This window comes from Notolabrus celidotus, chromosome 5 (genome assembly GCF_009762535.1).
Source record: "Notolabrus celidotus isolate fNotCel1 chromosome 5, fNotCel1.pri, whole genome shotgun sequence".
NCBI lineage: Eukaryota > Metazoa > Chordata > Actinopteri > Labriformes > Labridae > Notolabrus > Notolabrus celidotus.
The window spans coordinates 20,814,276-20,829,302 of NC_048276.1; the positions used below are offsets into that span (position 1 = coordinate 20,814,276).

The window sequence follows — 15,027 nt, forward strand, 5'->3', positions numbered from 1 at the left end:
CAACTGAATATACTGCAAATGTAAGACACAACAACTGAAAATGCTGCAAACATAAAATAGAAAAAATGAAAATAATACTCCTCGTCTGCAATATGAATTTTTGGGCGGAGTCTTTCCACCTCTGATCCTCCCTCGAAAGTAGGAACAGAGGTGTACTGAGGAGTAGAGGGTGGCGAGAGGGTGTGTGTTTGTGCATGTCCGAGTGTGTGTATGTAGCACTCCCTTACGAGCCATGCTTCTCGTGCTCCTTCTACGCCGTAATGCTATGTGTCAGTATGGTGGCCGGAAATCAAAGTGACCCGAAAGGACACCCTTGGGGCACTCCCATCATTTAATTCTCATAATTCAGTTCAACAACCTCTAAAATTCAGTGTATTTCCAATTGGTGAGAAAGCTTATTGAAGATTGATGAAAGACAATCCCAAATTTTGGTGTATTTCTATAACTGCCCACACCTTCGTGACATCACTGATCCTATATATAGCCCTGTATGAGTAAAGTCTTCCCCTTAACCCAATCTGCAATAAGGGAGTGTTTTTCGATCCTCTTAGTCACCAAGTGCTCTGGTCACCTGAGAAGCACCCTGACAAAGATGGCATTGATCAGTCCTTCCACTGCTTGCCCTTCTCTCCTCCAAACCCAAACACAGTCCGACGCCTCACTCAGGGTGACGGCATCTCAGGGAAACAGGGTAAGACAGTGAGAGTGAGGGATGGAGCGGCAGGTCATGGCCGACTCCCTTTTTATACAGAGTCGTTAAGTTTAATGCGAGGCTCGGCGGGGCGTCCATTTTCTCATCTACCCCCACTTTCATTCTGATTACCTTGGCTCTCAAGCTGTGACAGAAATACAGAGGCTGTAAGAGAGGTTTGACTCTGAGCCAAAAGGTCTTACCGCAACTGTTTAAGAATAATATTCAATCTCTCAAGAAGACAGTCTGTTAGAATGGTGAACTACAGGCCTTTTCTGAGCTTATCAGCACACTGAGAGATTTATAAGGGGTACACAAAGATGAGAATGTAACTGTAGCTTTGATGAGTAAGTGAAAGAGAGAGGAAGACACAAAGAAAGGGAGAGGTCAGATGTGTGATCCAGGTCTGGTGTCATATTATATGCCTCTTGGGTGCATTGTATGTTCCAGGACCTCCGGCTTTATTCATCTCTGATTCATTTGTTTTGGTCCTGAGTCTCACACTACACTCCTGCTCGCTCATCAAATCCTACAACAAGCACAAGTCGAGGCTATGAAGTTACTTATTCACCGGGATGGCAACCGGCTTGTATGTTGTTTTAGGAAACAGTACCCCATTGAGTCATTTTTAGAGCAGCTCATTCATCAGGAGGAACACAACACGACCCCAAGCTCTGAATCAGCATCATCCTCTGAAGGGTATTGTTTTGTAAATCCCATGAACATCGTAATGTGTGTGCTGTAATTTCACCAGTTGTCAAGAGTGTGTGTGTGTGTCTGTCTGTTTTCTAAGAGGAGTCATCCCAGACAGGCCCTGACTCAGAGGCCAGACAGGCAGCCGTCCAGACCCCTCACCCTTCCCACCCTGCCTCCACCACACCTCTGTCAAAACCCACATATAGTCCCCCTGTCGTCAGCCCAAATCTCAACATGTTATGAGAGGGAGCAGAACTATTACGGGGGTCTTTTGTGATAATTCTCCCCATAAATATGCTCAGTTTTGTCCAGTTGTGGATAATCTGTGTAAGGCCTGGAAATGAGGGCAACCATAAATCTTAATTACGAGAAGGCTTTATTTGTTTCATCCCAGACACATAAATCAAATGCTTATTACTTTATTTTGTCAAACCTCAAAGATTCACCACTGTGAACACATTTTATTACTGTGCAAATCTCCAGACGAGACTGCTCTGGGATCTTGAATTACAGTCACACAAAACAACCATTTAATCGGAAAATCATTTATTCTGTTATTTTTTTCTAGATTGTCTTTTTCTCCATGATTGTTCCAGCACTTTCAGATCTTTCTTCGCAGGGATGCTCCTAAGTCCTGCCTCTGCAGCATGTAAACTAAAGTGCAGTGCTACAGGTCAAACTGCAAAGATAAATGAATTGATTTTACTTGATTTTGTATCATTTGAAAGGAACAATTATAGTAAGTATAATTTCAATTTTGAGCCTAATGTAGGCTAATGTGGTGCACAGGGAGTTTCTAGCTATATCTAATTTTCAACTCTGATGTATTCACAGATAACTGTGACTGTAGGTGGTGATGCTTGAACCCCTAGTTTCTTACGTCATGACAAAATCAGAAAAATTAAGCATGTATAAGTGACAAAGCTAGCTGAGTCGGTATATGCCATCTAATTCATTTGAAACAAAGTTTGTCTTAACTATTATACTTAAACCCCTATTTGCTGCTTGTCTGATTGTATTAACCTGTCCCCTGCCTTAAAGACCGTAGGGTCCTTGATATTATATTAACACGGCTCTTGCGTCACAACAGGAGTAGGTTCCAATCATTAAACATTTGAGCTCTGCTGAATATCGAGACAAAATAAATGTATATAACTTGTAAGAGTGATGTCATTAAACCCTGCTATTAATGTCAGACACATCTGAAAAACTTCACTTGTATTTCTGTTTCTATTGTCCAACTCCCTGAATTCAAAGTTGCATATACTTATGGACAAGTGTAGGTAATTTCAAAAATACAACTCGGAAAAAAAGTGTTATAAAATCCCTCTAACACCCAGAGAGATAAAAAACTTAAAACAGCCTTAGGAGCTTAATTTCGATCTGTACAATATTACTATATGAGTTTGTAAATAAAGTATTGTTATAAAATGCTATATCACCCCCAGCAGCCTCAGTAAAACATATAGCACTTATGTGGAAGTGGAGCAGCATGTTGTGGCTTTTCACAGGTATGTAGACTTTGTGGTTGTCTGAGCAGTTTGTCACAGATAAACCACTTAGTTTCCATACAGTTCAATGTTCACTACTTACACATAAAGACACACTGCAAAAGTCCCTCACATATCTCTTTGTTCTAAGTGGCTAACCTGCTGTGCTGGGGTTTATGACAGACATTGTATTCATGGGACAGTCAAGCTTCAAACGACCTCAACATCTCATTTATTCCACTTGTCATTTACTCTTGTACTACAACCTTGTTCCTTTCACGTGTTTCTGCTACATGTTGTAGCATGGTAATTTCCCACATTAGGACTTAAAAAATACAGTGGGTGTGGTTATCAAAGGTCAGTAGATGAGACATGTCCCTTTAGAAACAGTATTACTACAGATCGTATGAACTGGGTGGATGACGATGCTCACAATTGTCACAATGCAGCCATTTTCCTCTGATGTCACACTCGGGGGAAGCTGAAATGCCTGTATGATGCCACACTGCTGTGTTTCAGGTTGGAAATATAACCAATGAGAATCTGACCTGTTATCCTCATTTAAACTCTTCATGAGTGATTGGGACAATATTAAGGACAGGCAACATATTTGAAAATGCTCTGGCTACTCTTTGATTCAAGCTATTATAACTCAGCTGTTTTTGATTCTGATTGGTTATTACTTAGCAACAGTTCATAGAAACAGTCTGCTATTTCTCAATAGGTGACTGTTGCTGTGATGAACAGGCTGTTGGTTGGGATGCAGCACAAGCCTTCAGTCCTCTCTGCAGGTTAATGTTTACGAGGGATGCACGATATATTGGATTTTTTGCTGATATGCCGATATTTTACAATTCATTTGTCCGATTACCGATACCGATATTTTTTCCCACACACCTGATTGCAGAGATCATCAATTCTCTTCTGTATTGGAATTAGCGTACAGTATTATGGTGATACTCTTATCACATTTGTTATGTAATATTCATTTCTTGTGCAAAATAAGAAAAAATATCTAATACTTAAAACTGCATATTTATTTATGACAATAGCTTTCAAACAAAATTCATGCTCTCTCTGAGACAATCATAACAAACCCTCAACCAGGGCAAATTTGGCCAATTTCACATTTGACATAATAAGTAAACCTAACCTCTGTTCACAGGGAACATGTGAAAAGTGCAACTGTACAGCAATTAGATCCAAATTAAATGAAATGGTTTACTCTTTGACAGTAAATGTGCCTAAATTAGTCAGCTACATGTACCTCACAGACTGCTGCTTGAACTAAAATTTAACTTCAAACATGAGCCCAACATGTGTGCAGCAGCCCAGTTTTTTATCGGTTAATGTTTACATACATGGGCTGGTTACCCATCTCTCTGGTTGAGTTAACCAGACTCAGCCTTCATACAACTTTATCATCATATTCTAATATACCAAACCACGCTGCGTAATGAGATGCCACCTGTCATCTGTGCTTGTTTACACCCGGATAGTAGTTGTCATCAAACTATAACTTCAAGTAGTGGCTGCCTTTCAGCTCAGACACATTTCAGTCATTTCAGACCTACATTGACATTAATAACTCTTGGAACCTACAAGTAATTCTGGTGTTGACTAGCAAGGGTGATGACGTTATGTGGTGTTGTAGACCAAACGCACAGCCCTATTTTAAAGTAAAGTATTACTGTGTAGCAAATTATTCTTAACCAAAGAAATACTCTTTCAAATGCTGGAGTCCTGCTCACCCTGTTAGCTTTTGAGTCTGCTATAACAGCCTACTCATGATCCTGTACATCAACCACTTCTTTGCTTTCATTACTGCTTGGTGATAGGAAAGGTTTGATTTTGTGTATAAATGCACATCTTGGAAGCATTTATTTGAGCCATGAAGTAAATCACTTTGGGCCTCTTGAATTGTTCACATGTAAAAACCTCAAACGTCAATTGGAAAGTCTTGGATCAATGCTATTTGAACAGTAGCTATAAATAATAGTTTCAATGGAAAAATGGCTCTCAAGATTTGGTGATCCATAGTATTTTCTTTATTCAATTATCTTTGTACAAGAAAGTACATCACACAATCATCAGACATTGTAACATCTCTTATGCATTTTTATTTTACCTTTTTTTTAAACCATTATTTGAGATCATAGAAGGAAATGCAAAGATAAACAGGACAGACGAAAATATGCTGAACAAAAGCCTACACACAATTCACAAAATCTAATCTGTGTATCCCTATTTCCCTCCACTATTTAACCTCAATTCTTACACTCCATACAGTCCTTTAATAATGACATAATAAAGAAAATAAGAAAGTAATTGCAGAAGTTATACATTTGTAGTGGTGAACCATGGGATTGTGAAAAATGCTTCTTTTCAGCTCAAATCTGGTCGAATTGTTGAAACAGACTCGATTTATTTTACTCAGATTCTTTGAAAATTATCGGGCTTCAACCTGGCACAGAAAATCAACTTTTCATTGTCTTCGCGTTGTGCATTACTTCAACTCAATCCTCAACCTTGGATGTCTATTTAGTCTTTTCAGTTGCTAAGAAATCAAGATTTGGTCACCTCATATCAATCTAAGATTCCTCGTCTTTTTACTGTTTGCAAATTTTGAGCAAGCTGTAAAAAGACGTTGCAGTATGATAGCATTGAAGCCTTGCACCCTTAATATTAAGACATCAGGGGACAAGACCTCTGTTTGAGTTTGCTGAATGTCCCTCACCCTCGCTTCTCCCCCATCTATTTCAAGCCCACTCTCCAAACAGCAGTATGACTCGTCTGGATCTCACATCTGACTCATTGAACAACTCTTTCTCACCATTAGACAAGTCCAGGCCTGGTTACCCAGTGACCCAGCAACTCCACACACACCTTAACACACAGAGGGTCCGTGAGGGCATGTCGACCTGAACCTTGAAGGGTGGGGGTGGTGGGGTGTTGGGGGGTGGGGTTGGAGGGCTGTTTTATGTGGCTGTCTGGGAAGTGAGAGGAATAATAGACTGCTATAATTGGTGCCCCCTGATTTCCTGGCAGTGCTGCAGTCTCCCAAGAGGATAGCATGTGTCCGAACTTGTGTATATATGTGTGAGTGTGTGTGTGTGTGTGTGAGAGAGAGAGAGAGAGAGAGAGAGAGAGAGTGTGTGTGAGTGTGTGTGCTGGCTGACACATGGATGGCTGTGGAGCAGGGATGTGATAAACACGCTGGGCAAAGGGGATCTCCGTCCAGGAGTGGGCTCCATGCTTTAGTGGTGAAGTCATTGGGAAAAAGCCTAGATGAACTGGAGGGGGAACAGACACACACTTGCACACAGACAAACACACACACACACACACACACACACACACACACAGATAGATAGATATTACCTTACAACATTTGCACGTGAGTCAAAATTTTCCTTACAAAAACGGGGACACACTCCTCCTCCCATAATTCCATTATCTCATCATTCCAACACTTAATAAAGTCAAATCCTATCAGCATTAATTCATCCAGCTCATAAAAAGTAGTAACTGAGAGTTTTGCAGAGGCAGGATGCAGAGGTCAGAGTCTCAGCACCCCAGGTCAGAGCGTTGTCTAACCACAGTGTGCGCCGTGCGTTGCTGTTGTGTTAGGTGTGAACCGTGGCCCTGCGGAGCGTTGGGTAACACTGGTGATTGCCTAAGCAGTTGTAGTGATGATGTCGTAACTGGTCGAACCTGGCCGGGGGTTTGGCTGTCATGTGAGCCCTTGTTCTCTATCACTCTGCTGCCTGTGGCGTCAGGGGCACAAGTGTTTGTGTGGGTGTGTGTGTGTGTGTGCGTGTGTGTGCGTGCGTGATCTGATTTGGGGATTTTATTAACATTCAGAACAAGAGATTGTGACTTTGTACTGTTGTTTGGAGTCAGTCGACAGTCGTCAGAAGAAGGGGCACACAGGTCAAGGGTCGCCTCTGTCTCATGGTCTGTGTGATTTAGTTTTCACAGAATGAACGCAGGACGCCCAAACTCCCTCAGCAGCAGGAAATGATAGATCATTAAAAAATGAGAGGCTGAGATGGCGCTTACAGATTAACTCTTTACTGCAATAATCAGGCTGCAGGAAGCTTAGAGATGAGGGGGTTTCCCTCCATATCTAAGAGTTTTGTCATCCCATTCTTGTCCCTTTATTCATCATTGATCAAACTGGACTCCTTTCTCAGCAGGACGGTGTCTGACCCTGGTCTGTCCTGTACATATAACAACAGGAATAACACTTCATGCAAAAATGTAAATGTCCATCATTATTGAAAACAGATGTGCGGTTCTTAATTGCAGTTACACAGTGGGTGTTTTATGGATACTACACATTTGGAGCAAAGGATGCTGTTTTGTACCCAAAGCCTGCAGCCTACCACAAGCATTGTGATACATGATGCTGAAAATGATAACACCTATATTTAAAGACCTTTTAAGACAGAAATATTAAATCATGAAGACTTTTACAGACACATCAAAAACATGACAGATGTGCTTTCCTTCATATATTTTTTTTGAAGACTGAGATTAAAGTGGTCAACTTTCTTAAAAAGTGTTCATCACATAGATGTTAGGATGTCCTCCGTTACAGCTGACATGATTCTTTTTTCATAATCTAGTGAAGTTACTTAAGCAGACAGCAGGTGATGCAGGGACCCCTTCAATTAAAAAGGTATTATTATTTTTCACATTTCAGATTACGTAGCTTTTCTATAAAAAAAAAATGTATACTTCATATCAATTGTTATGTGTGTGTGTGTGTGTGTGTGTGTGTGTGTGTGTGTGTGTGTGTGTGTGTGTGTGTGGTGTGTGTGTGTGTGTGTGAGTGTGTGTGTGTGTGATAGAGACAGAGAGGGACTAGCGGATTACTTTATGAAATTTGTGCCCCGTTGGTTTGATGCATTGATGTAAAATTGACTCTGATTGTGAAAGTCCACCAACACACAGCTTTGTTGAATTTTTCTAAAACACAATGATCCAAAATGTCAAACACATCACTCTGGTTCACTTGTTTATGTTGTGTGTTCTTACTGTATGACCACACTGAGGAGGATTTGGAAAAATGGGATGGTAGTGGACTGTGGGATTGTTGCAGAGGATTTCACTGTATCTCTCTGGATGATCATTTTTAAGGAGACATGTTTAATTCAGTGCTGGATGAAGTTGTATTCCTCTTTTCAAGACGCAGTAAATTTGAAGACTTTTTCTGACAGGCTCGAAGTGCGTGTGATTGCTAAATGTCAATTTCTTTCTGTTGTCAGTCTGGATCATTTTTACATCATCATTTACCATTAAAATAAATCTGCACTTTCTTTTTGATCTGCTCAGCCCACAGACATGACATATTACCAGGCGTACTTTATTCTTTTTGCTGTAATAGCTTTGCTACAACTTTTCATTTTATATATTAACCCCTAGCTTCCAGTGTTATGTCTCTATATGACATAAGATGAGTTCATGTAGAGCTAATAAATCTAAAAGATGTTCACTTTTTACTGCTATTTTTTATGATTTAAACCTCACTAATGTAAGTTGTTGTGTGAAGAATCCGAAACTAATTGAAGCTATAGACGTACTGTCTATCAGCTTGCATGCCTTACATGTTCAATGTTAATGAAGACATGATGTATCACTAACATCTCTTATCATTCAGAATATGTGCAGATATAAAACATGCCATGATGGTGTTCATAATAACAACATATATGAAGTGGAACCTTTTTTTTTCATAGCCCACGTAAGTGAAGCACCTACAGCTTCTTGCACTTCTGGAAGTAATTTGAATTAGAGAAGAACTGTTATAAAGTTTGATAGGGTACACACAGGCATGCTTTTATGGATGTAAAACCACCTACAGTGTAAGACTTATTATTATTATTATTATTACCCTTTTTTCTGTCAAGAGGAGAAACTGAGAAGAGGCACGTTTTATAATTCTGATCAGATCAACTGCATTTTATGCACTTGACAAAATAACTGTTCTGTCCCTTTAAGATCTTTGAAACAGATTTTAAAAAGGAGGATTTAAATACAGATAAAATTTTAAATTTTAATTAAAATATTAAGTTTAATAATATCCACACTCACTTTATGTTGCATGTCATTTTTCACTTAATGACGAGGAAAAACAGGTTGAAGACAAAAAATTCTAAACTGTGTAATTTTAAACACTTTGTAGTTTGAGCTTTTTCAGCTGATTAGATCAAACTGGAGACGAGAAGCAGTGAGCTTTATTTTCATCAGCAGTACTTTAACATTTTAAAGATTTTACGAACAATAGATTACAAAACTGCCTGCTTTCTAAAGAACAAGTCTGGAATTTCATTACTTAATTATAACCCTCATAAAGTAAGACATGTTCTTTTTTTTCTTTTGCTATAAATACACTTTCAAAGTTAATACAGGAATTTACCAATGGCTTTTTACAGTGTAAAAATCTGACTGTGCTTTTAAACGGGCTGTAAATAGTTTGGTTCAAACTGATTTATTCCCCTGTTTTTCAAGGCCACAGACGTTCAGAGTCTCACTTTGGGAGGAAAAAAACACAAGTGAAGGGTTTTCTGTTTCTCTTACTCAAAGCTGAGGATTTTAGAAAAGTTAAGTTTTAGCAGATTACTCAAGGTATATATTTCCAAGGCATCATTTAATGGATGTAAGCTTATTTTTCATCCTTCACCTTTTCTTGTGAAATAAAGAACTCAGACTGGACTGTTCAAGATTTCACAACTTTTGAAAATTCTAAACAACCTTTACATCTGAAACTCTTGAATCAAATACTGTTTATTAAATTTTTTTCATGCATGTGCAAATCAGACAATTTTCATATTTAAGTCCATCTGTCTCAGACTCAGAGAGAAGATGATCTGAACTTCTTTCAGAGACACAGAATGATGTTCACACAGGTACTCACGGATAAATTATGAATACACCTAGAGTAGAAGTCCAACAAGTTCAAAGCATCTTCTTCAGAGGGTGAAAATATGTCCCCAAAAAGCAGAAAATCATCAGATTTTTAATGGAAAGACAGAGAGTCGGTGCTGACTGTAAGGCATTAAAACGAGTTTTAGACTGCTAGCTTTGAGCTTCTTTGTTGGTGGATTTGCCGGGCTCATGACTCAGTATTGCTCATCGTGTAGGAGATGATTCGCCCGCCATTTCTCAAAACTCTTTCTCTCACTCTTTGTTCTTGCCTGTTTACCTAGAACTCTATTTCTCCTGTGTCTCTAATCTCTCTTTTCTTGTTCAAACTCATAGTTTCATCCACGTTTGATGTTTTTGAATTAGTTTTCGTGTTTGTAGATGTGGGGATTTTTTTTTCTTCTATTTGAAAGTGGGGGATGGGAAAAAGGAGAGGCTTTGTTTCCCTCCAAAAAAAAACAAAAAACAAAATGCTAGCTTGATTTTTGATACTCCTGACCATTTTGTATGGTGTAATTTAACGCATGATTCATCTGCTTAGACATCCTGTCTTCTTTATGCTCATTCACATGTAGGATATCCATTACCTGGTTAATCATTACTAAAAGGCTTCCTTGTTTTAAACTCAACCATTTTACACAACCTGTTTCTTTCTCACCATTATAAAGGTGTGTGTTCTTGTTCCTGTGTGTGTGTGTGGAGGTGGGGAAGAGACGGAAATGACTTTGCCTCCCTCGGAGAAAGTTATCAGCCATAAACTCAACCGTATGTGACATGAGCACCCACGCAAACCTGCCCCTATACCTTTGATGTTGGTGATGCCTCTAAAACATGCACAAAGGTAGATGCTTTTGAAACACAGGTTGAGGGGATGTAATTGACTGTGTTAAGCAGAATAAGTGAGGGTCTTTAGTATGTATTTGTTTAGTGATTAATCACTAACTCCAGCCAAGGGATGGGCCACTGATTCAGTATTCTCGGGCATTCTCTGCAGTCTCTCGCGTCTTTTTTTTATTTTTTCTTTGCGTGTGTGTAAGGAGGGGGGGGGAGTGGTGGTGGCTAAATCTCGTAAAGGGTTTTCCTAATATGGGCTGTCTTATAGGAGTACCCTCCCCCGTGGGCCTCCCCCTCCAGGTCTCAGCCAGTGATGACACAGCTCGGGTACGACTCACTTCCTCATTAATTGGCTGAAACCAGTTCTTACAGGAACCGCCTTGTGATAAATGTGAGAGTTCTGAGAAGTCATTCATTTCTCGCTGCAGCGGCAGAGGAGGCACTGCAGGGGAGTTGAACGGGTTCACCGATGTGTGTGTGTGAGCGAGAGAGAGGAAGCAGAGTATGTGTGTGTGTGAGTAGAGAGAGAGGAGAGGAGAGGAGAGCGGGAGAATGTGGGTGACTATCGCTGCTGCCGTGGCCGCTGTATGAGGATCAGTGAACTATTTTTTCCTTTTCTTCTTTATTTCTTTTCCTTTTCACTGTTTTTTGTTTTTAAGCAGCTTTTATTTTCTACAGCACAGCCTGTTCTTGTTTTTTCCTCTCTCTGTGTGAGTGTGCGTTTCTGTGTGTTTGTGGGGATGAGCAGTGAAGGGATTGCACTCGTTGCTCTCTCCGTCTGTCTCTCACCCTCCATGGAGGGGAGAGGGGGAAGCAGGGGAGACCGACGACACTGTACAGGACACAGGACAGCATGCCTCCCTTTGTTGCTGCCCTTGGGCTGGTGAGTAACAATGATGTGACGTGATTTGTGCCCCCCCACCCCCCCCACCCACCCCCAACCCATCCTCCTCCTCTCCTCTCTCTCTTCCTCTCTCTCTCTTTCTCTCTCTCTTCCTCTCTCTCTCTTTCTTTTTTTCTTTCCTCCCTCCCTCTTTCCTTCTTTCCCTCCTTTTCCTCTCCCCCCCTCTCTCCTTCTCTTTCTATGTTGGAGGCAGATCTGTTCCTCTGCTGGGTGCGGCACTGCAGAAGCCCTTCAGGGAGTACTTGGAGGCCCAGAAGGCCAAGCTGCACCATCACGCCAGAGAGGGGATCCCGACTGTAAGTACAGGGGCCTCACAGCCTCTATTCATTCACGTGTGCGCGCTAAGGAAAGAATGCGGCCCCCTTACTTTTGCCTCTTTCACTTCTTCTCCCTCCTCTTTTTTTTTTCTTTTAGTCCCTTTCTTCTCTTTATGCAAGCCCTCTTTTATTTCTCTCCCTGACCCATTTTCTTCTAAAGAGCACATCAATTGTAATTTCACCTTTGTAACCTGAGTTCAAATCAAGATTTGAACAATTTCTTTAACTTATCATCATGTTTGAGATTTCTTTTTTCACTCTAACCTGTGGTGTTACAGTAGATTACAGGGGCTTGTTTAGGGCCAGAATGACAGAGTAGCTCCGGGCTGTACTGGGCGGACTGGGGAGGGAGGAGAAAGAGGGGAGGAGAAGGAGGAGGAGGGGAGAGGGGCCAGTGTGGGGTCTGGCTCCGTTGCTGTATTGAACTGTACTACTGTAGCGCGGGCCGTGCTGACTCATGCTCCCATCTTACCAATTGGGAGTGTGTGTATGAGTGTGGTCACTCCCCTATGTGTCACATACACACACATGCACTCAGTGCCCCGCCTGAACCCTCACTGACTGTAGACCGGGGCGGGGGCCTCATCCACCTCCACCTCCGCCAGTGACAATCCATCAAAACCCCCCAGTCCAGAACAAAAAGAGCCAGTTGTAGTTTTCTTTCAAAGCTCCTCACTCCCTCTTTCTGCGACTGATTCATTGAAAACGATTCTGCTTTTTTACGGGCTTACTAAGATGGAGAGGAGGAAAAAAAAGGAGTTGCACAAGGACAGATTAAGGCATTTCTAGAACAATGTTCCTTTTTCTTGTAACTTGAGCCTCCTGCAGTTACAGGAGAGAAGCGAGGCAATTTAACTTGGTGGAGGCAGGCTGCAGGCTGGGGTCAGCGGGGGCGTTCGGAGGGGAGGACGGTGGGGGCTGCCGCGTGTTTTATTACCCCTGATCTCTATCTGTCCTGCACATGGAGCTGGATCCCCACCTAGCCTACAGCATCAGGAGCAGAGAGGGGAAAGAGTAGGGTGTGGGGGGTGAAAAGAGGAGGAGGAGGGGGGTGACCCTCAGCACACTGACCGAGCTCCTCTCTGTGTTCTCTCTGTGGTTCTCTCTGGCAGGAGGAGAGCTGGCTGTCGTGGCTCTTCGAGAAGGTTGTGGTCATCATGGTATGCTTCTTTGTCTGCTCCATTGTCAACTCCATGGCGCAGAGCTACGCCAAGCGCAAGCAGCAGGAGAAGTACTCGGAGGGGAAGACAGAGTGAAGGCCGGCACGCAATCAGAGCAAACTTCCTCAACCTCCCATCGGTCCTCTCCTCCTCAGCTTTATGTGAAGCTACGTATCTGCCTCCATCTCTCGGTTTCTCATCTTGATACTATAGCAACATGTTTCTGTTGAACTTGGACTTCCAATTCACTTTGGGGTGTTTTTGAAGGCTTTGCATTTGGTAGTGATTTTCTGCGGTTGTTCTCTGTAAGGTAGGTGCTTGGTGGGGTGCGTGTGAGTACGCTGTTGTCTGTGTTGGTGTTTTTAGCAGCTTGTGAGCACGTGAGAAGAAGCTGCTGGCTGTAATTCTCCACAGTGAGGCCTTAAGCTGCACTGTCTGCTCCATAGAAGAACCTCAAAGTCTTATATGACTGTAGAGACTCTACATATGAATAAGATAGTTTTGTGTCTTTGATTATGTGATGCTATTTATTCAATAAGATGTTTCTTTATGATCCTCACTTGCTTTAATTCTGTATTAATGGCTGTACAGTGAAGAGTGTTACAGTACTGGCTATGGTTAAATCCAATCCATCTCATTTCTACTTACTGTAGAGCCCTTAAGTCAGTAGTAGTAGTAGTAGTAGTGATGGTAATGGTTTTCCCATGCTGTTCATGGACCACTTCTTTGTGAGTGCAGTGTAACAAAAAGCTCATCTTACTACTTTTTGGATTTGAAATGATAAATCGGCCATGAATCACCCTGCTGGTCCCTTTGTCTGCCCTTATTGTTCTGCTTCCAGGAAGAGAGCACATGAGTCAGCCCGGGGGCTACTTTACCAGATGCAGCCATATATTGAATCAGTTCTCCGACCTTGTGAGTGTGTGTACGTGTGTACGTGTGTTTGTGAGTGAGGCTGGGATAGTAGGCTGCGTGGCTGCCACATTTGTTTCCCTCCCTTTTATCTTTTTATGGATTAAAGCAGATTGTGCTTCGGTGATAGACTTCAGTGGGAGTCTGCCTGGAAGTCGTAGGATAGCAAATAGTGGCTGTTCGTAACTTGGACAGACTGTGACATGCTTTTCTTTGTCTTCAGTTTCAATCAAGGTTTTTTTTTATCCTTTTTTTACCCAATAAGGATAGCAAGCTAATGTTTGACATCACATGACCCTCCCTTAAAGCAGAACTCTTAATTTTACATAACCACGCTTCCTTTCTCTGGTTAGCGTCAGCTTTCTCTCGATATATCTTCTCCTGTTTTTGTAAATTACCAGAGAAATGTGCTATTTTCTCCCTCTCAGTACCGCCGCTGTGCTACGCTGGACTGAGCACAGTGGGCGCTAGAGCAGGCACACAGGCAGGAGGGAGGGAGGGAGGGAGGGAGAGAGAGAGAGAGAGAAAAAAAACCCTCAAGCGCAGCACAGTGAAAAGCGTCTGTGCCGTTACCTCAGCTGAACCTTCGAATGAACTCGTTGCACTGCCCCAGTCACGGAGCCAGGAGACGAATCACTCGAGTAGATTCAAAACAGAGGGGTACTGTTGAGCGGGCTGAACCCTGCGCTCTGCACCAGCTCTAGTCAGAACATTTTACACCTCCTCTTTTCTCTCCTCTCATGGTAAGTCGGATTAGGATCCTTTTTTTCTTTATTTCATTGTTGTCTGTACATGCGTTCGTCACTCTCTCGGCCTGTCAAATAGCTTATCAGACTGGTGTTGGCTGTTAAGATTGCAAGGCGACAACAGTCTGTAGGCTGTCTGACATTTCGGGCTCTCTCATCTGACCAGCATCCTGTTTTGTCCTCCTTTCTGTTACTGTCATTGTTTCAGTTAGCATCAGTTCCCATTTTTAGAGGTGTGTGTGCTTCTGCGATGTCACTTCCCTTTATCCCAACCGCTCCTGTAGCGTCAGAGACATGGCTCTATTGTTTATTTCCTCCATGCTGACGTCCGTTAGGGTTTTAATGTG

The 15,027-nt window shown here is 41.9% G+C and overlaps 1 protein-coding gene across 4 annotated transcripts in view; it reads left to right on the forward strand.

Moving 5' to 3' along the window:
- LOC117813093 (vacuole membrane protein 1-like) overlaps positions 1–14,756 on the forward strand; it is an 81,177-nt gene extending 66,421 nt beyond the window's left edge. For 3 of the 4 annotated variants that reach the window (XM_034684169.1, XM_034684171.1, XM_034684174.1), the window contains 2 exons: positions 11,739–11,841; positions 12,975–14,756. In XM_034684169.1, the coding sequence (XP_034540060.1) occupies positions 11,739–11,841; positions 12,975–13,118 (247 nt within the window). In that variant the 3' untranslated portion in view covers positions 13,119–14,756. Of the gene's footprint in view, positions 1–7,508; positions 7,577–11,738; positions 11,842–12,974 lie in introns of those variants that run through there. The other variant, XM_034684172.1, reaches the window with a different exon arrangement.
- Positions 14,757–15,027: the final 271 nt, after the last annotated feature.